The 22,284-nt window shown below is 35.9% G+C and overlaps 1 protein-coding gene across 2 annotated transcripts in view; it reads right to left on the bottom strand.

Moving 5' to 3' along the window:
• Positions 1-22,284, bottom strand: part of CUBN (cubilin) — a 305,685-nt gene that overhangs the window by 243,696 nt on the left and 39,705 nt on the right. For both annotated transcript variants that reach the window (XM_037739008.1, XM_017529781.2), the window contains exons 14-17: positions 19,999-20,233; positions 9,368-9,549; positions 6,853-7,015; positions 5,145-5,335 (exon numbers count right to left, since the gene is read on the bottom strand). In XM_037739008.1, coding sequence (XP_037594936.1) covers positions 5,145-5,335; positions 6,853-7,015; positions 9,368-9,549; positions 19,999-20,233 — 771 coding nt within the window. The remainder of the gene's footprint in view (positions 1-5,144; positions 5,336-6,852; positions 7,016-9,367; positions 9,550-19,998; positions 20,234-22,284) is intronic.

The following is a 22,284-nucleotide window of genomic DNA, read 5'->3' as shown; positions in this document are numbered from 1 at the left end:
CACAGGAGTGTTTCTTTCCTGCCCATACCTATCCCCCCTTGAAATTATGTGGTGTGTGTTTACTTATTTCATATCTATTTTATATACCCATTCCCTAGCAAGGTGACTAGCACCTAAGTGGTTTGATAAATATTTAGAGAATGAACAGATAAATGAAGGAATGGTCTCTTTTAGTCCCTTTTAGGAAAGTACTATTACTATCCCTATTACACATCAGGAAACTGTGACTTACAGCTATCTTGCCTTTAGTAACACAGAGAGCTGAAGTGTTTTACCATGTTTCCATGCAATATTGTTTCCATCTTATATCAGAAAAGTACTGGCCATACCCTCTATTTGGCCTGGGAATTTGTAGTGTTCTTGATGAATGGTCCATTCATCTCCTCTTATTTCTGCTCACTGCTCTACAACATGCTTGTCCAATGGGTTTGAAGTTTCTACCCATTGAATATACAAATCCTACAAACACAGCAAAAATGTATTCTATACAAGCTCTCACAACTCCAAATTAGGTGTTCTAACATCTCTATCTTTTTCAAGTCTCCCACTACTCCAACATACAGAATTATTTCACTAGAGAAATGATGTATCTTCTTCCTTTACCAGAAGGCATCAGGATGGCCCAGCAGTTGTGGAAAACCTGGGCTGACAACAACAGAGCTCAGAGTCTAACCAAATCTTCCTAGTCTCCATCAAGACCCTAAATCCAATATGCTCAAGAATGCAAACGCTTGAGCATCTCCCCCTTTTCCCTTTATCCTACCCTCTCTAGAAAGATGCTCTTATGACTTATAATTAATTTCAATACTATTAACTTCAATACTGAAAAACACAATACTATTCAGCCTATGTGGTGTGTTTGCTTGCCATGGCTACATTCAGCTCCAGCCCTTGTTCTTCTTCCAACATTTAGGTCTGTATTCTGTGAATGGCAGCCATGAGTCTCTGAGCAGCAGGTCTATTTGAGGGAAGCAAGTGCCTCATGCAGACCACAAGTCCTGGCTCTCCCCTACCCAATCCCAAGGTCATAGCTGAATCACTTCAATGCCTAAGAAGTCACAAAAGGAGCTCCTTTGTGAATTTGAATTCATCTAAAGACAGGCAGGAAATGTGGTAGTGCTACTTAGGGCTAAGCAGGAGTGGGGTGGAGGGGAAGGTGGTGAGAGAAAAGATTCAGACGGAGGACAGACCCTCATGCCTCAGCTTCTGCTCTCCCACTTTCCCAATTACTTCGGTTCTCTTCTCTTAAATCTCAAAGGTTTTACCAGGGAGTTGAGTTTCATCACATCTCACAGGTTTTGATACACAGCATTTCCTGTTTGTTATTTTCTATATTGTCTTTCATTTTTTATTTCTTTCTCAATCCAATGATTATTTTGGAGAGAGTTCACAGGTTTCCAAGCACTTGGGCATTTTAAAATGTTTATCAATAATTTTGGGTTATATTGTAAAGAGATGTGCAATTTCTGCCTTGTTAACTTACTGGGATTGTCATAGAGGTCTAAAATATGATGAATTTGAGGTTCAAAGCCACTTGCAGAACAGGCATATTACCTAGATTTCAGAAAATAAATGTAATGTAAATTACTTCTTCTTGTTTATGGATTATCTTTTTCAACTTTTCTGTTTGTATTTGCTTTCCACATCTAAGAAAGGACAACCTCCCAGAAGCCCTTCTCTTTCTCCAGAAGACACATCGCTCTCCCTGTACCTTATCAGCCTCTCTTATAGAGCTCCCTTTCCAATTCCTCAGTGTCTTCAGGGACAGGAGGCAGATAATTTGGGATTGGTCAAGGAGACTTGGTGGCCAAACAATTCTACTCATTTTCCTTCGAATCCTACCTCAAGCCTTTACCTTAACATCCTATAAGCTTCTAAATTTATTATTCAGCCTACAACTTCCATTCTCTGGGATTAAAAATTAAACTTTCATTACTACCTCTGTGTCCTTCACTCAGAGTTCTGATGGTTTAAATCACTTATGAAATATTAATGAGAGGTGCTGCTTTTTATTCTGGAAAGATGCTTCCATCACCTTTATTGAACTATCCTACACAATTTAAAAGCTCTCTTCGACAAAAACAGATGGATTAACAATTGATCTGTTCTTGTATTCATTCATTTGTAGCCATGTCACATCTTCCATGGGTAATGTGTACCTTGAAAAGTCAAAGTTTCACTTGAGAGAGTTATATAAATCTAAGAATTAATATGTTAATGTGTGTTTCTTGTGTTAAAAAAAGAAAGATACACTACACTGGGTTAATACCATTCTTATCTTTTGCAGTTAAAATCTCTTCTTCAACGAATGCTTATGCCACTCTCTTACTGAGCAAAATTAAGTCTTTCAAAACCACAGTACCATGAAAGAGATACTCTCAGCAATGTTACCTTAATCTTCATTTGAAGGATATGTTTGCCTGACAACCAAGGCACCTAAAACCACAGACCGAGAAGATCTAGGATTCTTAAAAGTAACCTATTGACAGGCAAAGTCAATGTCCTTAGGATCATTCTCCCATATCTCTGTAGAATTTCTTTTCTGTTCTCCATTCTTTCTAAAATTTTGGGTAGACTGCTTTTAGTCATCAATGGAGTTGGTAAAGGAAAAATTCATCCCCCTCTAAACCACCAAAGTATTAGAAATACCAACATTCTTTTTTTAATTCTTTTTCATAAATATTTCATTTTTTAGAGATAGCTTTAAAAAATGAAGCCATCATTTTCGGGAACAATATATTGAGTCATAATAATGTCATTAGAATTTGGTTCCTGTATCACTTTCTTCTATGACCACTACATGAAGAACATCAAGAGAAGCGAATATACTTTTTAGAAAATGGGTTCAGTTCACAAATTTTCCCAATGGATAGAGATGATTTAATGACAAGATCTTTAATCAAAGTCAATGTACGTTTATCTAGAATCTCACAGAGGCACATCTAAGTTCTACTTTGACAATAGCCAGAGTTCGACCTCTGCGAGCCTCAATTTTCTCATTTGTAAAATTAAGGTCCTTGCTGATGCCAAAATTCTACAAATTGGCTGATTGTATTCCTTTAGGTTGGTGGTCAAAGATATAATAGGAAAATCTATCTAACTACTAATATTTAAATCACCATACATGACCTGTCCTTCGGAATAATACAGTTTTAAAAAATTTTTTCATCAACAATTCCTGCAGAAAATTTGGTCAAAACTTTGAAGATACACAGTTACATCAGAATGTAGAAACCTCTCTGGCCAACTGTGAGAGCTACATTGGCTGTCTCTGAACTCATACATTCAAGGCTAGAGTTAAAAGTTAGGTCCAGAAAAACCCTGTACTTACAAAATATTTTTAATTCTTCAAGCTTCTTTTATCATTTACTTCCCTGATTTTATCCCCCACCCCCAAAGTTTAGAGGACTAAATAGGGCATCTTACTGAAGTAGGAACTGAAGGATCCAGATAAAGAATTATCCAAGATTATACAGTCATCTAACAAAATAACTAAAACAAGAAGTTAGGTGAACTAACTCCAATCCCATTCTGGCTACAAAACATTCCACCATTCTGGTTTATGAAATTTAACCTTCCAACGCTAGTTTTATGATTTTTTGTGTGTGTGTGCGCTAACTGTTCAGAATAATTCAGAGGACTTCATGGAGCTGCTCACTGAAATTCAGTTACAGTGTTCTGCAAAGCCAGAAAGGATGATAGCCATTCAGAAGTACTGATAGTTCTTTAGAAAGACTAGAACTGCCATGAAGGCTTTAATAGAAAGGGCTCCAAATTTCCCTGAAAATTAGAGTTACATTCTTGCCTATCTGAGAAAATCATTATGCTTGACTTCATGTTTTAGTCTTGTGATCAGAGAGCCAGGTATGGAATTGGGTAATTCATGAGGTTTTCCTTCCTATAGAAGAGGAAACACCTGCTGTAGTCAAAGTCACACAATTGCATTTCTGTTCTTATTGACGATCAGTACAGGTAGATCTCCTAAATTCAAATCCCAGCTCCATTACTTGCTAGACATGTAACTATGGACAAGAAACTTATGTGGGCTACAGTTTCCTAAGAAAGCCAGAAATAATAATGGTTGTTGTGAGGATTCAATGAATTAACTCACGAAAAGCACTTCCCACACGTGACAGGCAGTAGGCCGACAACAATCATTATCTATTTAATTTGTTATACCATTTAAAGTCTTATAATAGTGCCCAGAGTATAGGAAGCACTCTGTAACTGAGAGCTATTTTTACTGTTCTCAAAAGTTAAAGAAAAGTTCATAATTTAATTTTGATTTACATAAAAATATTTAAAATTGTTCCATGGTATAAAACTTTAATATACTTTATAAAAGACTTTAGAAAACCTAAATTGAATAGATATACTCATTCTGAAATGGTCTGAAATAAAAGTTTCTGGCTTTAAAAAATAAAAATACATATTCCTGTAGTGCTATAGTCAATGCACATCCTCAACTAAGGCTGGATCTTAGCTAAAGTTCTGTTTCCTGTGTCTAAATGTAGAAAGGCACAGGTCACATAGGTTTTTCCTGCATGAATAAATGGATTTAACTTGCACAAACGAAATTGGAAATTCTCCTCTAGTTTATGTAATATGATTGTTCCCAAAAAGCAATGTTTTATCTTGCTCAACACTTTAATTTGTGACTTGACCAATAATTAAGCAAAAGAAATACCAGGCCCTGCAAACAAAAACTGGCTGTCTCTATTTCAAATATTCCCTGTATTACAATCATTACCCACACTTAAATCAAAATTAAAGATTTCTGGAGGAGAGCAAGCAGAATAAACTAAGGAAAAACCCTAACCTCCAAAATAAGAGTCATTCAACACTTAAACTTTATTGCCACTGACCAGCTGGGTCACCTGGGCAAATCCCTTCATTCTCCTGGGTTGAGTTCTTTCCTGTATTAATTACTCTAGATAATAAATCTTTATCTTATTAGTACATCCTATTAGCCTTCCTTATTTGCCTGTACCTTAGTTATTACAGCTTAGTCATTACTGCATTTCTAACAAGATCTCAGGTGATCTGGCTGCTCAATGGTGATGAATCATTTGAAGACCACCACTCAACAGAATATAAAAATGTTGATGAATGTCACCAAAGGGTGATGGAGTAGTAAAAGTTACCTCAATGTAATTCTGAGAACTGTCACTCTGGCATTCCATCTCCACGTGGGTGAAGTTGACTTGTATTTGTTCTCCCTCGGGCTGCTTTATAATATAGACACATTGCCTGTTGTGAGTGAAAGGCCCAGACAACTCAGGCAGGAAGAGTTCACCCTGTGGGTCCGTGTAGTTCCCTCCACAACGCAGATCAGCTAAGAACAAGGAAGAGACGAACAGGTCATGGTGATGGCATTGGTCTGGCTCACAAACATTGGATCCACTTTTTAAAAATTTATACACACACACACACAAATACACACAAGTATATACACACTTTATTCACCCTGTACAGGCTGTGCCTCTAATTTTAAGATTTTCAATTTGATGTGTTTGTGGGACATCCCTGTAGTGCCTAAAGATATAAATGCAGAGATGGCCGGGTGTAGTGGTTCATGCCCATAATCCCAGCACCCTGGGAGGCCAAGGTGGCCAGATCACAAGGTCAGGAGATCAAGAACATCTTGGCCAAAATGGTGAAACCCTGTCTCTACTAAAAATACAAAAATTAGCTGGGCGTGGTGCACACACCTGTAGTCCCAGCTACTCTGGAGGCTGAGGCAGGAAAATCACTTGAATTTGGGAAGCAGAGGTTTCAGTGAGCTGAGCGCCACTGCACTCCAGCCTCGTGACAGGAGCAAAATTCTACCAACAAAGGAAAGAAAGCGAGAAAGCAAGAAAGTGAGAAAGCAAGAAAGAAGAAAGAGAGAGGAGAAAGAAAGAAAGAGACAGATGCAGAGATGTGTGATCTAGCTTCCAATCTACCATTCTCATCTATAAATTGCTCTTTAAATACATTAATGCTCTGCTTCATTCCAATAAGATTTGAGAAGGTTTATAGAAAACATATAACAAAATAAACTATATAACTGTATACATGAAGCAGATTAAAGAAAAAATGAATACAGAACAGCAACATGTAGCCATGGGGAGTTGATTTGCACAGAAAACAATTGAAAGGGCCACAGGGGGTTGGCATTCTGCTGAAAGAAAAGGAAATGAAGAAAGGGGAGAAGTAAAGATGTTCATCTTTTTACTTTTCCTGATATTGAAACTTAAAAGGTATTTTTCCTGTAAATTCTCATTAAAGGCACAACGATAGATGTCATAAACAAAATCCTCCACTTTCCTAAAAAAGAAAAATAATCCTCTTCTTTCCAAATCATAGAGCCTTTCCTGTGTTTTGCTGCTTTTTAAGGTATCAAAGCAAGTTGACGTCATAACAGCTAGCAGTATTTTGCTGGCAGTGAAGCTCTAGGGTCTGGGACTCTGCGATGCTGGACGCCAGCCCTATCCCGTGTGCAGCTGGATTTGAGCCGAGGATAAAATCCAGAGAGACTGCATTGCTCACATGCACAAACCTCTCTCACAACTAAACATCAAACACCAAGAGGGACCTGGTGTCCTGAATTACTTGATTTTGGGTGCCTCAGACCTCTTTATCATGATGTGGATCCCATAATTTAGGGACCAAAGGGCATTGCAGTATTAATAATGGAGCATCGGGAAGATAAAGGAAAAAACTGAAGCTTTGAGAGAAATATTTATAAAGAAATGTTATTGGTCTAAGAAAGTCAGTCATCCTCTGAATCACATTAAAATAGAAAAACAGATGTAAGCATAGCACTGGCCTTCAAGTTCCTCTTAAACTCCCAACTGGTAGGTTACTTACAAGGTGATGTTAAGTAGGTGATATGGAAGCCTTGGTCACTAATTTGGGAATCGGAATGGAAATGAATTCGGGCAAAGGGGCCCGTGGTCTGCAGTGGTGGGACAGAAAACGTGGTGCAGAACTTCCCGAGAACCGGGTCCTGGAACAAAGGACCGTCTCGAATCTAAAACAAAAGAATGAATCATTAAGCTCAAAGTGGTCAGTTTTTTGTTTTTGTTTTTTAATCAAACAAGGTCATTTTGGATATTAACTTCAGAAAATCTGTCATTTAAAAGTGATCGCTCAACGAAGCTTCCCCATCTCATCCATCTCTAACACATGGCTGAGGTGCAGCAAAGGGCACTTCCTCCCACCACACCAGCGCCTTCTGTCTGAATTTCATTTCCAAGGCAGGACATACACTTTGAATTTTTCTCATGATGTTACTAATCAAATATCTTTCCCCTTTGATTTTTGTTTTACATTATAAATTCTTAGTGATCTAGAAGAAAATTGACGTAAGCAAAGAAAACAGAAGAAGTAAGACCATTGATGTAACTTGGTCCAGGTTTTCAGAAGGATCAGAGGTAGAAAGGAAGTGCTGTCAGATTGGACACAACATAAAGACAGCTTAATGAATTTTAAAAAGCAACTTTGATATTAATTAAGAAGTACAGTATTAATGATGTGGCCTTAGAAATCCTTTTTTAATTGGTGGGTTTTCATGTATTATGTATTCTTGTCAATCTCTCTATGATTATCTTATAATTGCATATTCTATACTATATAGACCATCAAGGAGTCAATGAACTAAAGAATATTTTAATACAGTCAATTTTGTCTATTCGAATTATTTTTCTTATTGACAGCAAAGTTATATGGCAGCATTATATAAATATATAACTAGTTCTTTGAAATACTATGGCTTGATGAGAAATGAGAGACATTTCAATTTTGTCAGAGTGGTTGACACTTTCTATCATATGGTCTCCAGAAATAAATGTGTAGGAATTTTTTTAAGCCTCTAATTTTAACTTAATGGAATTTATTGAAAATTAATTTGAAGATAACTCATTTTTCTGTCAACATTTAAATGACCATTTTGCAGAAACTTTCCAGAGAGAGACAGATCTTCCAGTCATTCCCAAAGGTTTCAGGTCCATTACTGGTGAATTACTAATGACTTTTACTTGCAGAGCCTCTTTTCGACAGCCACATCCTTCTATCCTTTATGAATAATTCCATAGAACTCCATTCCTCTCTAATGGACTTGGAAATGCATATTGTCTTTTTAGCACTACTGCAAGGGGCTGAGATTTACGCTGATAAAAAATACAGGACAACCTAGGAACTCAATCTTCTCCATTATCTTGTCAGTCTACAAATGGAGAACAACTCTTTTTGATGCACCTATGTACAAATGGCATTTGAATATAACAGCCTTTTCTCTTCCTCCATATTTTCATCTTTACTAATGGGTAGGCAGGAGGAGCTTTGGCTGATACCCCTCCTGTCAGTGACAATGATTCATTTATTCTAGGAACTTAATTCAACACAATCACTATCATTTATTTTTCCTTCCTTCTTTCCTTTCTTCCTTCCTTCCTTCCTTCCCTCCTTCCTTCCCTCGCTCCCACCTTCCTTCTTTTCTTCCTTCCTTCCTTCCCTCCTTCCTTCCCTCCCTCCCAACTTCCTTCCTTTCTTTCTTCCTTCCCTCCCACCTTCCTTCTTTTCTTCCTTCCTTCCCTCCCTCCCACCCTCCTTCCTTCCTTTCCTTCCTTCCTTCTCTTCCTTCCTTCCTTCTTTTCCTTCTTTCTTTCCTTTCCTTCCTTACTTACTTTCTTGCTTTCTTCTTTCTTTCTTTCCCAGAGTCTCACTCTGTCACCCAGACTGGAGTGCAGTGGCACGATCTCAGCTCACTGCAACTTCTGCCTCTTTCCTGGGTTCAAATGATTCTCTTGCCTCAGTCTCCTGAGTATCTGGAATTACAGGTGCCTGCCACCTTGGCCAGCTAGTTTTTGTATTTTTAATAGAAATGGGGTTTTATCATGTTGGCCAGGCTGGTCTCGAACTCCTGACCTCAAGTGATCTACTGCCTCGGCCTCCCAAAGTGCTGGGATTTCAGGCATGAGCCACCGCACTCGGCCTCTTCATGGAATACTACAGTTAAGTTGTGAAACACCTTGCCAGTTTACCACAGACAACTGAAGGTCTGAATCTGCATTGATGGAGTCGGCTATTACTGAGTGTTTACTTAATAAATTCTGCATTCTCATGGCAGGGGTGTGGGTTTCCAGGTAACACCATGGCAGGGCAAGGTAATCTGTTTCCTAGATTCAAATGGAGCCCAGGAGAAGAAGCAACAAATGGGCACAAGTAAAATCAGAGACTTTGTAAGACTTGGATACTGACTGACTATTGAGAAATATACCTAACTACTGCCAATATTTGGAGGTCATCCATGGGCATGGCTAGAACATACTGCCCTGAGTCCTAATCATATCATGATATGTTCTATCTAAATATAATCATTTACCTCAAGGTAATCTTTGTTGCAGTCATCATGGTGCTCGAGGCTCAGGGTCCCAAAAGTAAATGTTACCAGGAGGTCAGGACTAGTTACAACAGTCCAGATACAATCTCTTCCTGGGGGGTAGTTTCCAGGATACCCCGGAGACTTAATAGAACCGTAAGGCCCAGTGAGTATACCTCCACACTCTAAAATAAGAGGGAAAAATCATGTTACATTTGTATGAATGTTATAATTCATGAAGAATGATCAGAGCCCTTGGTGTAAGAAGCCAAACTTTGTTTAAATAACTATGAGCAGTTTTAGACACCCTCATAAATTAAACAAGATGTACATTTTCCAGCTTTATAAAGTTGTAAATCTATAAGTATTGATAAATAAATGAATCACCCATGTGTCAAGCTCTGTGCGAGCCATGCCATGCTGACACAATTTAAACAGGGCTGAAGCATCTGTGGGGTGAAGGATGAATACCAGGATTATACAGTCATCTTTTTCACTTTGAGAATATTAATTCCTGTATGTGAAACTGTAAAAAATTCCAGAACTTCTGCCAACCCCTATGCGTTTCAACAAATCAGATCACTTTGCATATTAAAATGGTTAACACTACATAATTTTCATTTGAGGAAGTTTAATACTATGCTATAGTTAGAACATTCATTTTATAAATCAAGAAATTCAAATGTCTGTAGTGATTGAGCCTCTGTTCCAGGAATGGAGCAAGTGAGGGACTGAGCCAGGCTTTCTGATGCTGACCCCACTACCCACCACATTATACCACATCACCTCCCTAACGTTGCTAACCAGTGACTGGAAGAAGCTGTTCTTCATTAATACCCACGTTTATTTGACAAAGAATCTATAGTGGCTTAGATTTCTATGAGAAATGCTAGTGTAAAATCAAATGACAGAAACACTAAATAATAAAAATTTAGATTATAGTAATATAGACATTAGAAATAAGTGAGATAAGGTAGCATTTTAGATGTGTAAGATATGAAATATGTAGCCATCTGCAGCACCCAGATTGTGAGATCTAAATACAGCTTCCCACAGAAAAAGTTGAAGCTCTTTGGGGAAATCAGGGCTTTCAGCCCTGTGAGTAAATAATGAACAGGAAGAACCTAAAACATTTTTTCAGACCAGAAAGCAAAGAAGCTTTCAAAGGTAACTGTAGTTTGGTTAAAGAAGTTCAGAAACTAACTGGAAAAATTTCCCACTAACCAAATATGGAACATTTTAAAATGTCTAGAACTGATTAAATCATGTAAAATATGCTGCAATATATAAATGAACAGATATCAAAAACAAAACAAAATAAAACGGAATAGTAAGTGATCATTTTGAAGAATGCTAGGGAACCAAGTCATGAATTTGAATACTTTTTCAAAAACAGAAAAAAAGAGAAAAATCGAGCATTTATCCTACCTTTCCTACATGATCTCTGTATGAAAGCAACAAAATAGCTGATATGAATAATTTCTACTCCATTAAAGAACTTCAAATAACAAATGAAGAGGAAATAATAAAATCAAACTATTACCATTTTGTAGGTCTCAGTGAATAACTCATCTAAATAACAAACCTAAAAAATGCTAAAACCGTTAAAGGAACTGCAAAAGAGGCTTTTAACGGGAAGTTCAACCTGAGGATATCCAAACACACTGACCAATATTAATGTCATAATAGACAAGCAGATACCATATCTGTCCTGAAAAGGTTATTTTTACCAAATAAAACCCCCTGAATTTAACGAAACTTTTTGATATAAGTACCAGTTTACAACATGACAAATGGCATGTAGAATACAAACAGCAAAATCCAAGATGTGGGATGATCTACAGAACAAACAACCCATTTCTTTAACAAATAAATTTTAACAATGGGCTGCTCTGCCTATGCAGTAGCCATTCTTTATGCCTTTACTTTCTTAATGAACTGGCGTTAACTTTATGGACTCGTTCCAAATTCTTTCCCGTGCAAGGTCCAAGAACCCTCTCTTGGGGTCTAGATCAGGACTCCTTTCTGGTAATATCTTCCTGGCAAACCCAGCAGGGACGATACTGAGGAAACCCCTGACCCACAGGAAACAGACTGCAGCACCAATTTGCCGACTGTGGATATCACCTTTTGTCTGAGTTATGAATGGCCTTCACCATACTGACACTTTCTGACTGCACTCCTCTCTATCCTGAATACAAGAGACCCTAAAAGTTAGGCGGGAATATTATTGCCCCTACTCATCCTGAAGGAGTTGTAGAAAATGGACCATCCTCCCTCTACAATCCTTAGGATTAAGGGTCCCCTTATAAAAGGGAGTGGGGAAATATGTCATAGGCATTCAAACCAGAGCAACTCCATCTTGAACAGGGCCTGGGTAAAATAAGGCTGAGAAGTAGTAGACTGCATTTCCAGGATATTAAGGCAGTCATAGTCAAAGGAGGATACAGGAGTTTGGCACAAGATACAGGTCACAAAGACCCTGCTGATAGAACAGGATGCACTGAAGAAGTCAGCTAAAAACCACCAAAACCAAGATGGTGACAAAGGTGAACTTTGGTCATCCTCACTGCTCATTATATGCTAATTATAGTTCATTAGAATGCTAAAAGAAACTCCTACCCATGCCAAGACAGTTTACAAATGCCCTGGCAACATCAGGAAGTTACCCTCTGTGGTCTAAAAAGGAGAGGAATCCTCAGTTCCAGGAATTGCCCACCTCTTTCCCAGAAAACTCATGAATAATCTATCCCTTGTCTAGCAAATAATCACAGAATAACTAAAAGTATACTCAATTAAGCAGTCCATGCTTTTATTCCTTTCTTTTATTCCTTTGCTTTCTTAATAATAAACTTGCTCTTACTTAAAAAAAAAAAAAAAATGAACAATGGGCCGGGGGCAGTGGCTCACACCTGTAATCCCAGCACTTTGGGAGGCTAAGGCAGGGAGATCACAAGGTCAGAAAACTGAGATCATCCTGGCTAACACACTGAACCCCATCTCTACCAAAAATACAAAACATTAGCTGGGCATGGTGGCGTGCGCCTGCAGTCCCAGCTGCTCGCGAAGCTGAGGCAGGAAAATTGCTTGAACCTGGGAAGTGGACGCTGCAGTAAGCCAAGATCGCACCAGCCTGGGCAACAGAGCAAGACTCCATCTCAAAAAAAAAAGGAACAATGATCAATATTTGGTAATAGTAAGGAATTATTGTTTGTTTTAGTTTTTGTCATTTTCGGGCATGGAGCAGCAAATAGCAAAGGATGGTGATCTCTGAAAAGAGAAGCATATGTAGTATGTCGCACACTCACTCAAGAATTCAAAGACATGAAGCCCAAGGAGACAGCAATACCCTTGCTATAGTAAACAAACAACTCATAATTGAGGGCTACCAAAGCATCTGGGGTTTTGGAGCGACACACTATAAGGAAAGCAGCTGCATGGAAATGGCACCCCAAAAATGCACAGGCATTTCCATGGGTCCTTAGCTGACTCCCAAGCCACACATTCACCAGGGAAGATGGCAGGTCTAACAGAACAGCTTTTGGGGAGGGAGGATGCTAAGAGTTGAAGAGAGTATGAATAATAAATACCAAAGCGATGTGTTGTTCTACTCAGGCAGAAAAAAGATACTTTTGTGAAAACAACTGAATTGAAACTCCAGGAAAGTATGCTACAAGGGTAAGAATGATGATCTAGGAATTATGACAATCCACCAGGATTCAAGGAAGATCTGAAGTAGATCCCCTGTACATTCAAGTCTTGATTAAATGAAAGTGATCTGCCAGGAACATAAGTGCCTACTAGAACAAAACCCAACTCTTCTGATAGGAAGATAATATAATCCAGTACTCCTGCAATATATCATGTGTAATGTCCTGATCCCAATAAAAACTTACTGGGCCGGTGAGGAAGTAGAAAAAAAAAATCAATAATAAATAAAACAAGCAATCTGAGTAATCAGAAACATTCCAGCTACGGAGGCTACCATGCAAAAACTCCAAAATAACTATGATAAAACTTAGAGAAAAAGATTGACAAAATAGATGATGAGAATCTCAACAGTGAATTAAAATCTATACTTAAAGAACCAAATGGATATTCTAGAAATGAAAAATACAATATCTGAAATCAAAAACTCTTTACATAGTGCATGGGTTTTAATGGTGGATTGGTGTTTAATGGCGTTTTCTGTTTAACAGCAGAAAACAGAATTATTGTACTTATAGACTTTTCAAAACAAAAGAACCAAATAGAATCAGAGAAAAAAAGAAGGTAAGGATATAAAACTATAAGAGCTATTAGAAATAGTCAAAACCTTTATCATATTTGTAATTTGAGTCCCAAAAGGCGAAGAGAGAGAAAAAAAAGTAGCAATACAATATATGAAAAAATATTGACTGAAAATTTTCAAAGTTACATAAAAGAAAGCAACCTGTAGATTCAAAACTCTCAGTGACTCTCAAGCAGGACAAACACAGAGAAAACCAGATCTAGGTACGCAAAGATCAAGTTATGGAAAATTAAATATATACACAAAAAAAAGTGATGGGGGAGAAAATAAGACATATTATCTTCAGGAGAACAACAAGAATTACTGCTGAGGTTCCTCTACTGCCCAAAATTATGGAAGTCAGAAGACACTGATGTGGCCAATAGGAAACTGTCAACCTAAAATCATATGTGTAACAATATCTTTCAATAATTAAGGTGGAAAAATGCATTTCTAAACAAAAGCTGAGAGAATCTGTCTTTGGCAGACATGCTCCATGAGAAATATTAAAAGATGTTGTTCAGGCTGAAGAAAAATGATCTCATTAGAATGTAAAATTGTCTGTTTGCAAATGGCATGATCTTTCATACATAGAAAACCCTAAAGACTCCACCAAAATACTTTTAGAACTAATAAATGAACAAACTAATTCAGTAAAGTTATAGGATATAAAATCAACATATAAAATTAGTCACATTTCTATACATTAACAATAAACTATACAAAAAGGTAATTAAGAAGAAAACCCTATTTACAATAGCATCAAAAAGTTAAATACTTAGGAATGAATTTAACCGAGAAAGTGAAATATCTATATTTTGAAAACTGTACAACATAACGAAAAAAAAGAAAATATTTGGTGTTCATGAATTGAAAGAATACTGTTAAAATGTCCAAACTATGCAAGGCAGTCTACAGATTCAATGCCATCTCTAACCAAATTCCAATGGCATTTTTCACAATATAGAAAAATAATACTATAATTCATATGGAATGACAAAAGACGCCAAATAGCTAAAGCAATCTTGAGCAAAAAGAACAAAGCTGGAGACATCACACTGCCTGGTTTAAAAATATATTACAAAACTGTAGTAATCAAAACAGTATGTTATTGGCACTAAAAACAGATATCTAGAGACCTATGGAACAAAACAGAGAGCCCAGAAGTAAGTCCACACATTATGCTGAATTGATTTTTGACAAACATGTAAAGAACACACAATATGTAAAGGATAGTCTATAATAAATAATGCTGAGAAAACGAGATCCATTTTCAGAAAAATGAAACAATCTTTATCAAAAACCATATACAAAAGTTAACTCAAAATGAATTAAAGACTTAAACATAAGACCTGAAATTGAAGAAGTAATCCAGGAAAACATACAGGAAAAGCCCTGTGACATTAGTCTGAGAAGTGATGTTTTTTTGGATATGACTGCAAAAACACAACCAAAATATATTAAAAACTCAACTAAACATCAACAAAACAAATTAACGCAGTCTTAACAATGGGCAAAGGATCCAAATAGACATTTCTCAACATAAAACATACAAATGGCCAACAAATATATGAGAAAATGCCCAACATCACTGATCATCAGGGAAATGCAAATCAAAACCATAATAAGATGCCACCTCATACCTGTTAGAATGGCCGTTATCAAGATGACAAAAGATAACAAGTATTGGTGACATGTGGAGAAAATAAAACCCTTGCTCACTATTGGTGGGAAAGTATATTGGTATAGCCATATGTAAAACAATATGGAGGTTCCTCAAAAAATTAAAAAGAGAACTACCATACGATTCAGCAATCTCACTTCTGGTTATATATTCACAGAAAATTAAATCAATATCTGGAAAAGCTATCTGTACTTCCATGTTTACTGCAGCATTATTTACAATATATTCACAATAGCTAAGATATGGAATCAACCTAAGTGCTCATCAACAGGTAAATGGATAAAGAAAATGTTCAATATATAGATACACACAAACACACACAAACATAAAAATGAGATAATTATTTATCCTTAAAAAGAAAAGGAAATCCTGTCATTTGTGACAACATGGATGAAACAGGGAGGCACTATGCTAAGTGAAATAAGCCAGACATAGAACTACAAATACTGCATGATCTGACTTATATGTGAAATCTAAAAAAAGTCAAATTCATAGAGGCAAAAAGAATGGTGTTGGCCAGGAGTTGAGAGGTGGGGGTAATAGGGAAATGTTGGTCAAAGGGTAAAACATTTATGTTCTCTGGAATGAAAAGATTCTGGAGATCTAATGTACAGCATACTATCATTAACAATATTGTATTATACACATGAAAATTGCTGACAGTAGATCTTAACTATTTTCACCATATTGAAATGGTAACTATGTAAGATGATTGATATGTTAGTATGATTGTGATAATCATTTTCACAATGATACATATATCAATATATCAAAACAGCATATTGTACATCTTAAATATATATAACTTTTATTTGTCAATTAAACCCCAATAAAGCTGGAAAAACATAAATGCTTGAAATATTGGAAAAGATAAAAATAATATAAGAAAATATATAAAGCAAAAGTTTCAGAACCAAAAGTTGTCAAATCTATAATCATAGTTTGAGATTTTACTATAACTTTCTCACTAAGTAATAAAGCAAATACTTTTTAAAATCAGTAAAGAAAATTAATATTTGAAAAATACTATTTACCAACTTGACTAAGTTAATATAGGTAGAGGACTACCCCAACCATTGCAGAAAATGCATTCATTCTTTCTTGTCCAAACAATAAATGAGCCAAAATAGACTTTAGTCTATAAAGTAAATCTCAACAAATTTCAAAAGATTGAAATAATTTACTGCATGATTAGTGATCACGTCAGTAAATAAACAGCATACTTTTAATAAAACCTATGGTCACAGAGAATTCAAAATAAAAATAAGAAAATACTTTCAGGTAAATGTAAACGAAAATATATATATTAAAACCTGTGGGATGCATATGAAAGTTCTCTGAGGAAAATGCATAGCTTTAGTGCAAACATTAGAAATTCTAAAATATTCAAACTCATTTCTCAGTGCTTCCAAGTCAAGAAGCTAGGAAAAAATTTAAAAGCAACAGTAAATAAAGTGCAAAATAACACAAGGAAAGAAAATGATAAAACCATGAGTAAAAACAATGAAATAAAAATCAACAGAAAACACTACCAGAGCCAGAAGTTGGAATTTTGAAAAGATTAGTAAAATTAACAAACCTTAGTAAGACTTACCAAAGTAAAAAAGATAACATAAATGATCAATATCAGGAGTAAAAAAAGAGGACATCACTACAGAGCCTACAAACACTAAAACACAGTAAGAAAATATTCTAAAGGTATAGATGAGTTTCTTGAGAAAAAAAAAAGTTACGCTAACTGAAAAAAGAAGAAATGTAAAATCTGAATAGATCTATACTAAATACATTGAAGCATAATTTAAAGCCTTCTTACAAGGAAGCCTGCAGTCTCAATTAACTTTATGGTAAATTATTTCAAACATTTAAGGAAGAAATATTGTCAATCTAACACAAATTATTCCAGAGAATATAAAAAGAGAGGACACTTTTAATTTTAAAAGATTGGCATTACTTGTAACTTGACAAAATTACAAAAGAATATCTCCTAAATATAGATATAAAAATTCTAAAAATATATATTAGCAAATAAAATCTAGTAATGTATAAAAAGCATAACTTGCCATGAACAAATGGAAAATATTTGATGAATGTGAAGTGGATTCACCATTCAAAATCAATCACTTGAATTCACTACATTTACAGAATAGAGGACAAAAAATATATGATCACCTCAATAGAGTCAGAAAAAGTATTTTATATATTCCAACATTCATTGATAATTTTTTAAAATTTTTGGCAACTAGGAACAAAAGATGTGGTGTTTTTTAACTGTTTATAAATTCTGACAACTATCCCATTTAGAAATGGGCCTATCTCCACCCCCCTTGAATTTGGGTTAGCTTGTGACAATTTAACCTATTGAATATGGCAGAAATAATACAATGACTTCCAAGCATTGGCCAAAAAAAGCCCATGCAGCACCTGTCTGGTTCTGTTGTAATGCTTGCTCTGAGAAAAGTCAATTGCCATGAAAAAAGGTTCACTATTCTAAGACCATCTTTTTAGAGTAGCCACATGCAGGCACCCAGGTCCGTAGCCTAGTTGAACTCTCACTGAAAGCCAGCATCGATTGGTAGCCGTTGGAGTAGGCCGTCCTGGATGTTCAGCTCAGTCCAGCCTTTAGACAGCTACAGTCCCGGCTGACACCTGCTTGTAACTGCTGAATAGATTTCAAGTAATAACTGTCATGTTGGGCTCTTTCCAAATTCCTGGCCCACAAAATCAGAAACAAAGTCAAATGATTAGTCTTCTACAACACTAAATGCGTGGGAAACTTGTTGTACAGCAATAGTAGTTAAGACCCTTCATCTGATAAAAGTTATCTATGAAAATTTATAGCTAACATCATATTCAACAATAAAATATTGAGCATTTCCCCATGTAGTCAGGGAAAAGACAAGGATTTCCTTTTCACCGCTTTTATTCTGCTTGGTATTGAAGGTCCTAGCCAGGGCAATAAGTCAAGGAAAAGAAATAATATTTACAAAGACTGGAAAGGAAGAGGAAAAATATCCTTCATTCACAGATGATGTAATTGTGTATGTTAACAAATCCAAAAGAATCTACAAAAAATAATTAGAATTGATGAATGAATTTAACAATGTATGTGGAATCAAAATCAAACATTTAAAAAATACATATTTTTACATAACAAGTAGAAAAATTAAATTTTGGAAAAGTAGTATTTCACTAAGCATAAAATATCAAATATGTATAAATAAATCTAACAAAAAATATGGAACACTTAGACACTAAAAGTGATTAAATATTGCCAGGATAAATTAAAAGAGAACTAAATTAAAAAACAGTCTATTTTCAAACACTGGCAAGCTCAATATTTTTAAGAGGTCATTTCTTCCCAAGTGCTTAAAAATCCAGTGTAATTCTAATAAAATTATTAGAGAAAACTGACAAGTTGATTCAAAAACTTATATGAAAATGCATAATATCCAAAATCTTTGAAAAGAACCAAGTTGAAATTACACTTTCAGATTTCAAGCTTCAGTAGTTAAGACTAGGAAGCCTCAAGATAGATAAAAAGACCAATAAAAAAGATGAGAAAATGCTGAAATAGATCCACATATGTATTGATGAATGAGCTGGGGCTTGGTATATTGCTCTCTTTATTTTTTATTTGTTTAAAACTTTCATAGTAAAAACTTAAAAGAAAATAGAATAATTAAAATAACAAAAAGAAAAAATTATTGAGAGTTCATTCATATAAGGAATACTGCATGAAGGGGTGGACAATGTCCTCAGCATTTCTGCAGTAAGCTACTAGCAGAGCTTATAAAAAGGCTGCTCAGTAATTTGATAAGGGACCAACTAAGACTTATGTTTTTTTTTGTTTTTTTTTTTTTTGAGACAGAGTTTCGCTCTTGTTACCCAGGCTGGAGTGCAATGGCGCGATCTCGGCTCACCGCAACCTCCGCCTCCTGAGTTCAGGCAATTCTCCTGCCTCAGCCTCCTGAGTAGCTGGGATTACAGGCACGCGCCACCATGCCCAGCTAATTTTTTGTATTTTTAGCAGAGACGGGGTTTCACCATGTTGACCAGGATGGTCTCGATCTCTTGACCTGGTGATCCACCCGCCTCGGCCTCCCAAAGTGCTGGGATTACAGGCGTGAGCCACCGCGCCCAGCAACTTATGTTTTTTAATCCTTTCTATTTCATACTAATTGCGTTATATTTAAACACAAAATAAATTCTAACTCATTCTAGATTGACTTGATTTTACAGTAATTATGGCTGGGCACAGTGGCTCATGCCTGTAATCCCAGCACTTTAGGAGGCCGAACTGGATGGATTGCTTGAGTCCAGGAGTTTGAGACCAGCCTGGACAACATAGAGAAACCCAACCACTACAAAAAAAAACACAAAAAATATTAGCCTGGTGTGGTGGTGCACACCTGTGGTCCCAGCTACTCAGGAGGCTGAGACGTGAGGATCACTTGAGCAGAGCAGGTTGAGGCTACAGTGAGCCTTGATCAGGCCACTGTACTCCAGCCTGGGCAACCGAGTAAGACCCTGTCTCAAAATAAATAAATGAATAAAATAATTATAAAAATAATATATATAGTCAGATCCCAAAACATCTCATGTATCGAAAAGTCTAACATTGATTAAGAAAACTTAATAACCTCAAAATTTTGCTAGATTTTTCTCCATGTATGAATATACCTGGTTGCTGTGTTTCCCATCTTACTGTAAAGCCACTCCCATTTCTTAAGTGTTCAGAATAGAGATGAAAATAGAGAGCATTGTCACTGCTGAGGAGTTCACGAGGAAGGCTGGAGCCACAAAATCTTCCAAGTTGAAAAGCAGCAGAGGAATCTCCATCATAAATCTGAAGAAACTCATGTGGACAATTGTCCATGGATTCTAATCGGAAAAAAGTGAAAGTGATACGCAGGACCTAAAAATATAAAGGCCACATATATTATCTTTTATTTCCATGTTAATTTTAAAATATTTCTCCCACTTCCTGGCAGCATTCATATTGAGGCACTTTCAAGAGATAGATCTATCATTTCCTAATTATACACCAGTACATATGGCAATCTACATACTAAATGACTTGGCTAAATATCGTTAAAAACAAACTTTAACATCAAAATATATCAAAAAATCTTAATGTTAATAACACAGATTTACCCCGATTTCATTAAACTTGTCAAGTCCACCAAACCAAGGTATTTCAAATGTACTTCTAAAGCAGTAAGATAAATTGGACATTTGAAACTCTACCTTGAATTCAGTTGAATTGGCTAATGGTACCATTCACAAGAATGTACACCCTGATTCCCTGAATAACCTGTGGCCTGTATCAAACACACAGACATTCCTCACTGCCCACCAGGGATGCTGATTCCAGAGGAGCTAAGACTCTGACGCCAGCCCAGACCGACAGGCTCAGGTGCAGGCGGAGTAGGCAGGATGTAGACATGTAAAGCCTGGAAGGCTTCAGGGACTGGATGTAATTAAAGGATGAGGAATATCAAGAGTAGAGAATGGGAAGAAGGTAACTGAAAAAATACTGAGCATAGCAATAGAAGAGAATAAACACAACAATGTATCAGAATGTATCAGAATACAGACTTCAAATATAGCAATATAACTTAGAAAATGTACTGACAACCTCATTTGAAATAAACAATCAAAAGAAGGCTGTCAAATTTAATTTTCATCAGAACCTAAAACCACAACAATATTCAGTTAATGAAAAAGAATCTCAGGAATTTTTGAAATTCTGTGCTAGGGTATTTTAAGATCAGTTACTTATTACTACATGACTTTCTCTCTTAAAACAATTTAAATGAAACTCAAATGTTCATTAATTGATCTATCCTGATTTGTATATATTTTCTATATTTTCTATATACAAAATATATTTGTATGTATATATATATATATATATATATGTCCATTATGAGAGTGAAAAGTTATAAAATCACAATAATCAAGAAAAAAAGATGAATTTTCTTACAAACTGGTAATAAAAGTATTAAAAGTTTCTCGCCTAAGAATTTTTTTTTCAAAAGAAGCATATTTTCAATGCCAGGAAATAGAATTCATGAAAACTAAATGGAAGGAAGGAAACATAGCATACCCACTGGGAAATTTATTTTGGAGTTTATTAGTGTGAGGTAACTAGGTCCCAAATAGTCCTTCCTCCTTAAGGGAAAAAAAATGTTCTTTGACCCTTGTACAATGCCCTCTGTAATAGTTTGCTACAAAAAGTTAATAGGATTGCAAGGGAAAATTTTATCTATTCAGACATACCACTTTATTTTTATGAGTCCAGGAGATGGCTGAGAAACAATATTTGGAAATATCTGGGTAATTAATGTTCGGTAGAAAAGCACTAAGAACCTTGGGCTTGGATCTAAACTAGAAGAGCATTCACACAGCAGGCCAGAATGACAGGCTTTGGAGGTAACTGGCCTGTGTCTGAGTCACTGCCTGCTGCTTTCAAACCACATGCACCTGGACACATTTCTCAGTTTCACCAGGCTTTGTTTCCTCATGTGTAAAATGAAGATAATAATTTCTATCTTTCAGGGTTATGAGAGTTAAAAATGGAATGCTATAATGTATATGAAGCTCTTAGCACAGAACATGGCAGAGTGAAGACATTTGATAAGAAAACTATGTTAATATCAGGCACCATTTTTGCATAATAATCAACGTTATACTGACTGACCATCTTCAAAAATAGTGTCTCAATAATAACATTATTTTACAAATTAACTACTGGCTTGTTGTCGGTCAACCAGTACAGAGAATCATTCATACTGGAGAAAGCATGGACTTTGGAACCAGACAAACTTGCCTTTGAAATTTAACTATTCCTATTACAAGCTAAGAAGTGTTAATAAAAATTGCTTAGCTTCACCTACTTGTCATTATTTCATCTGTAAAAGGAGAATCCTGTCACTTTTTTCCTTTTTTTTTTTTTTTTTTTTT

This window comes from Cebus imitator, unplaced genomic scaffold, assembly GCF_001604975.1.
Source record: "Cebus imitator isolate Cc_AM_T3 unplaced genomic scaffold, Cebus_imitator-1.0 Scaffold61, whole genome shotgun sequence".
Taxonomy (NCBI): domain Eukaryota; kingdom Metazoa; phylum Chordata; class Mammalia; order Primates; family Cebidae; genus Cebus; species Cebus imitator.
Note: the sequence above shows the minus strand (reverse complement) of the source record. Positions and strands in the feature narration are given on the sequence as shown.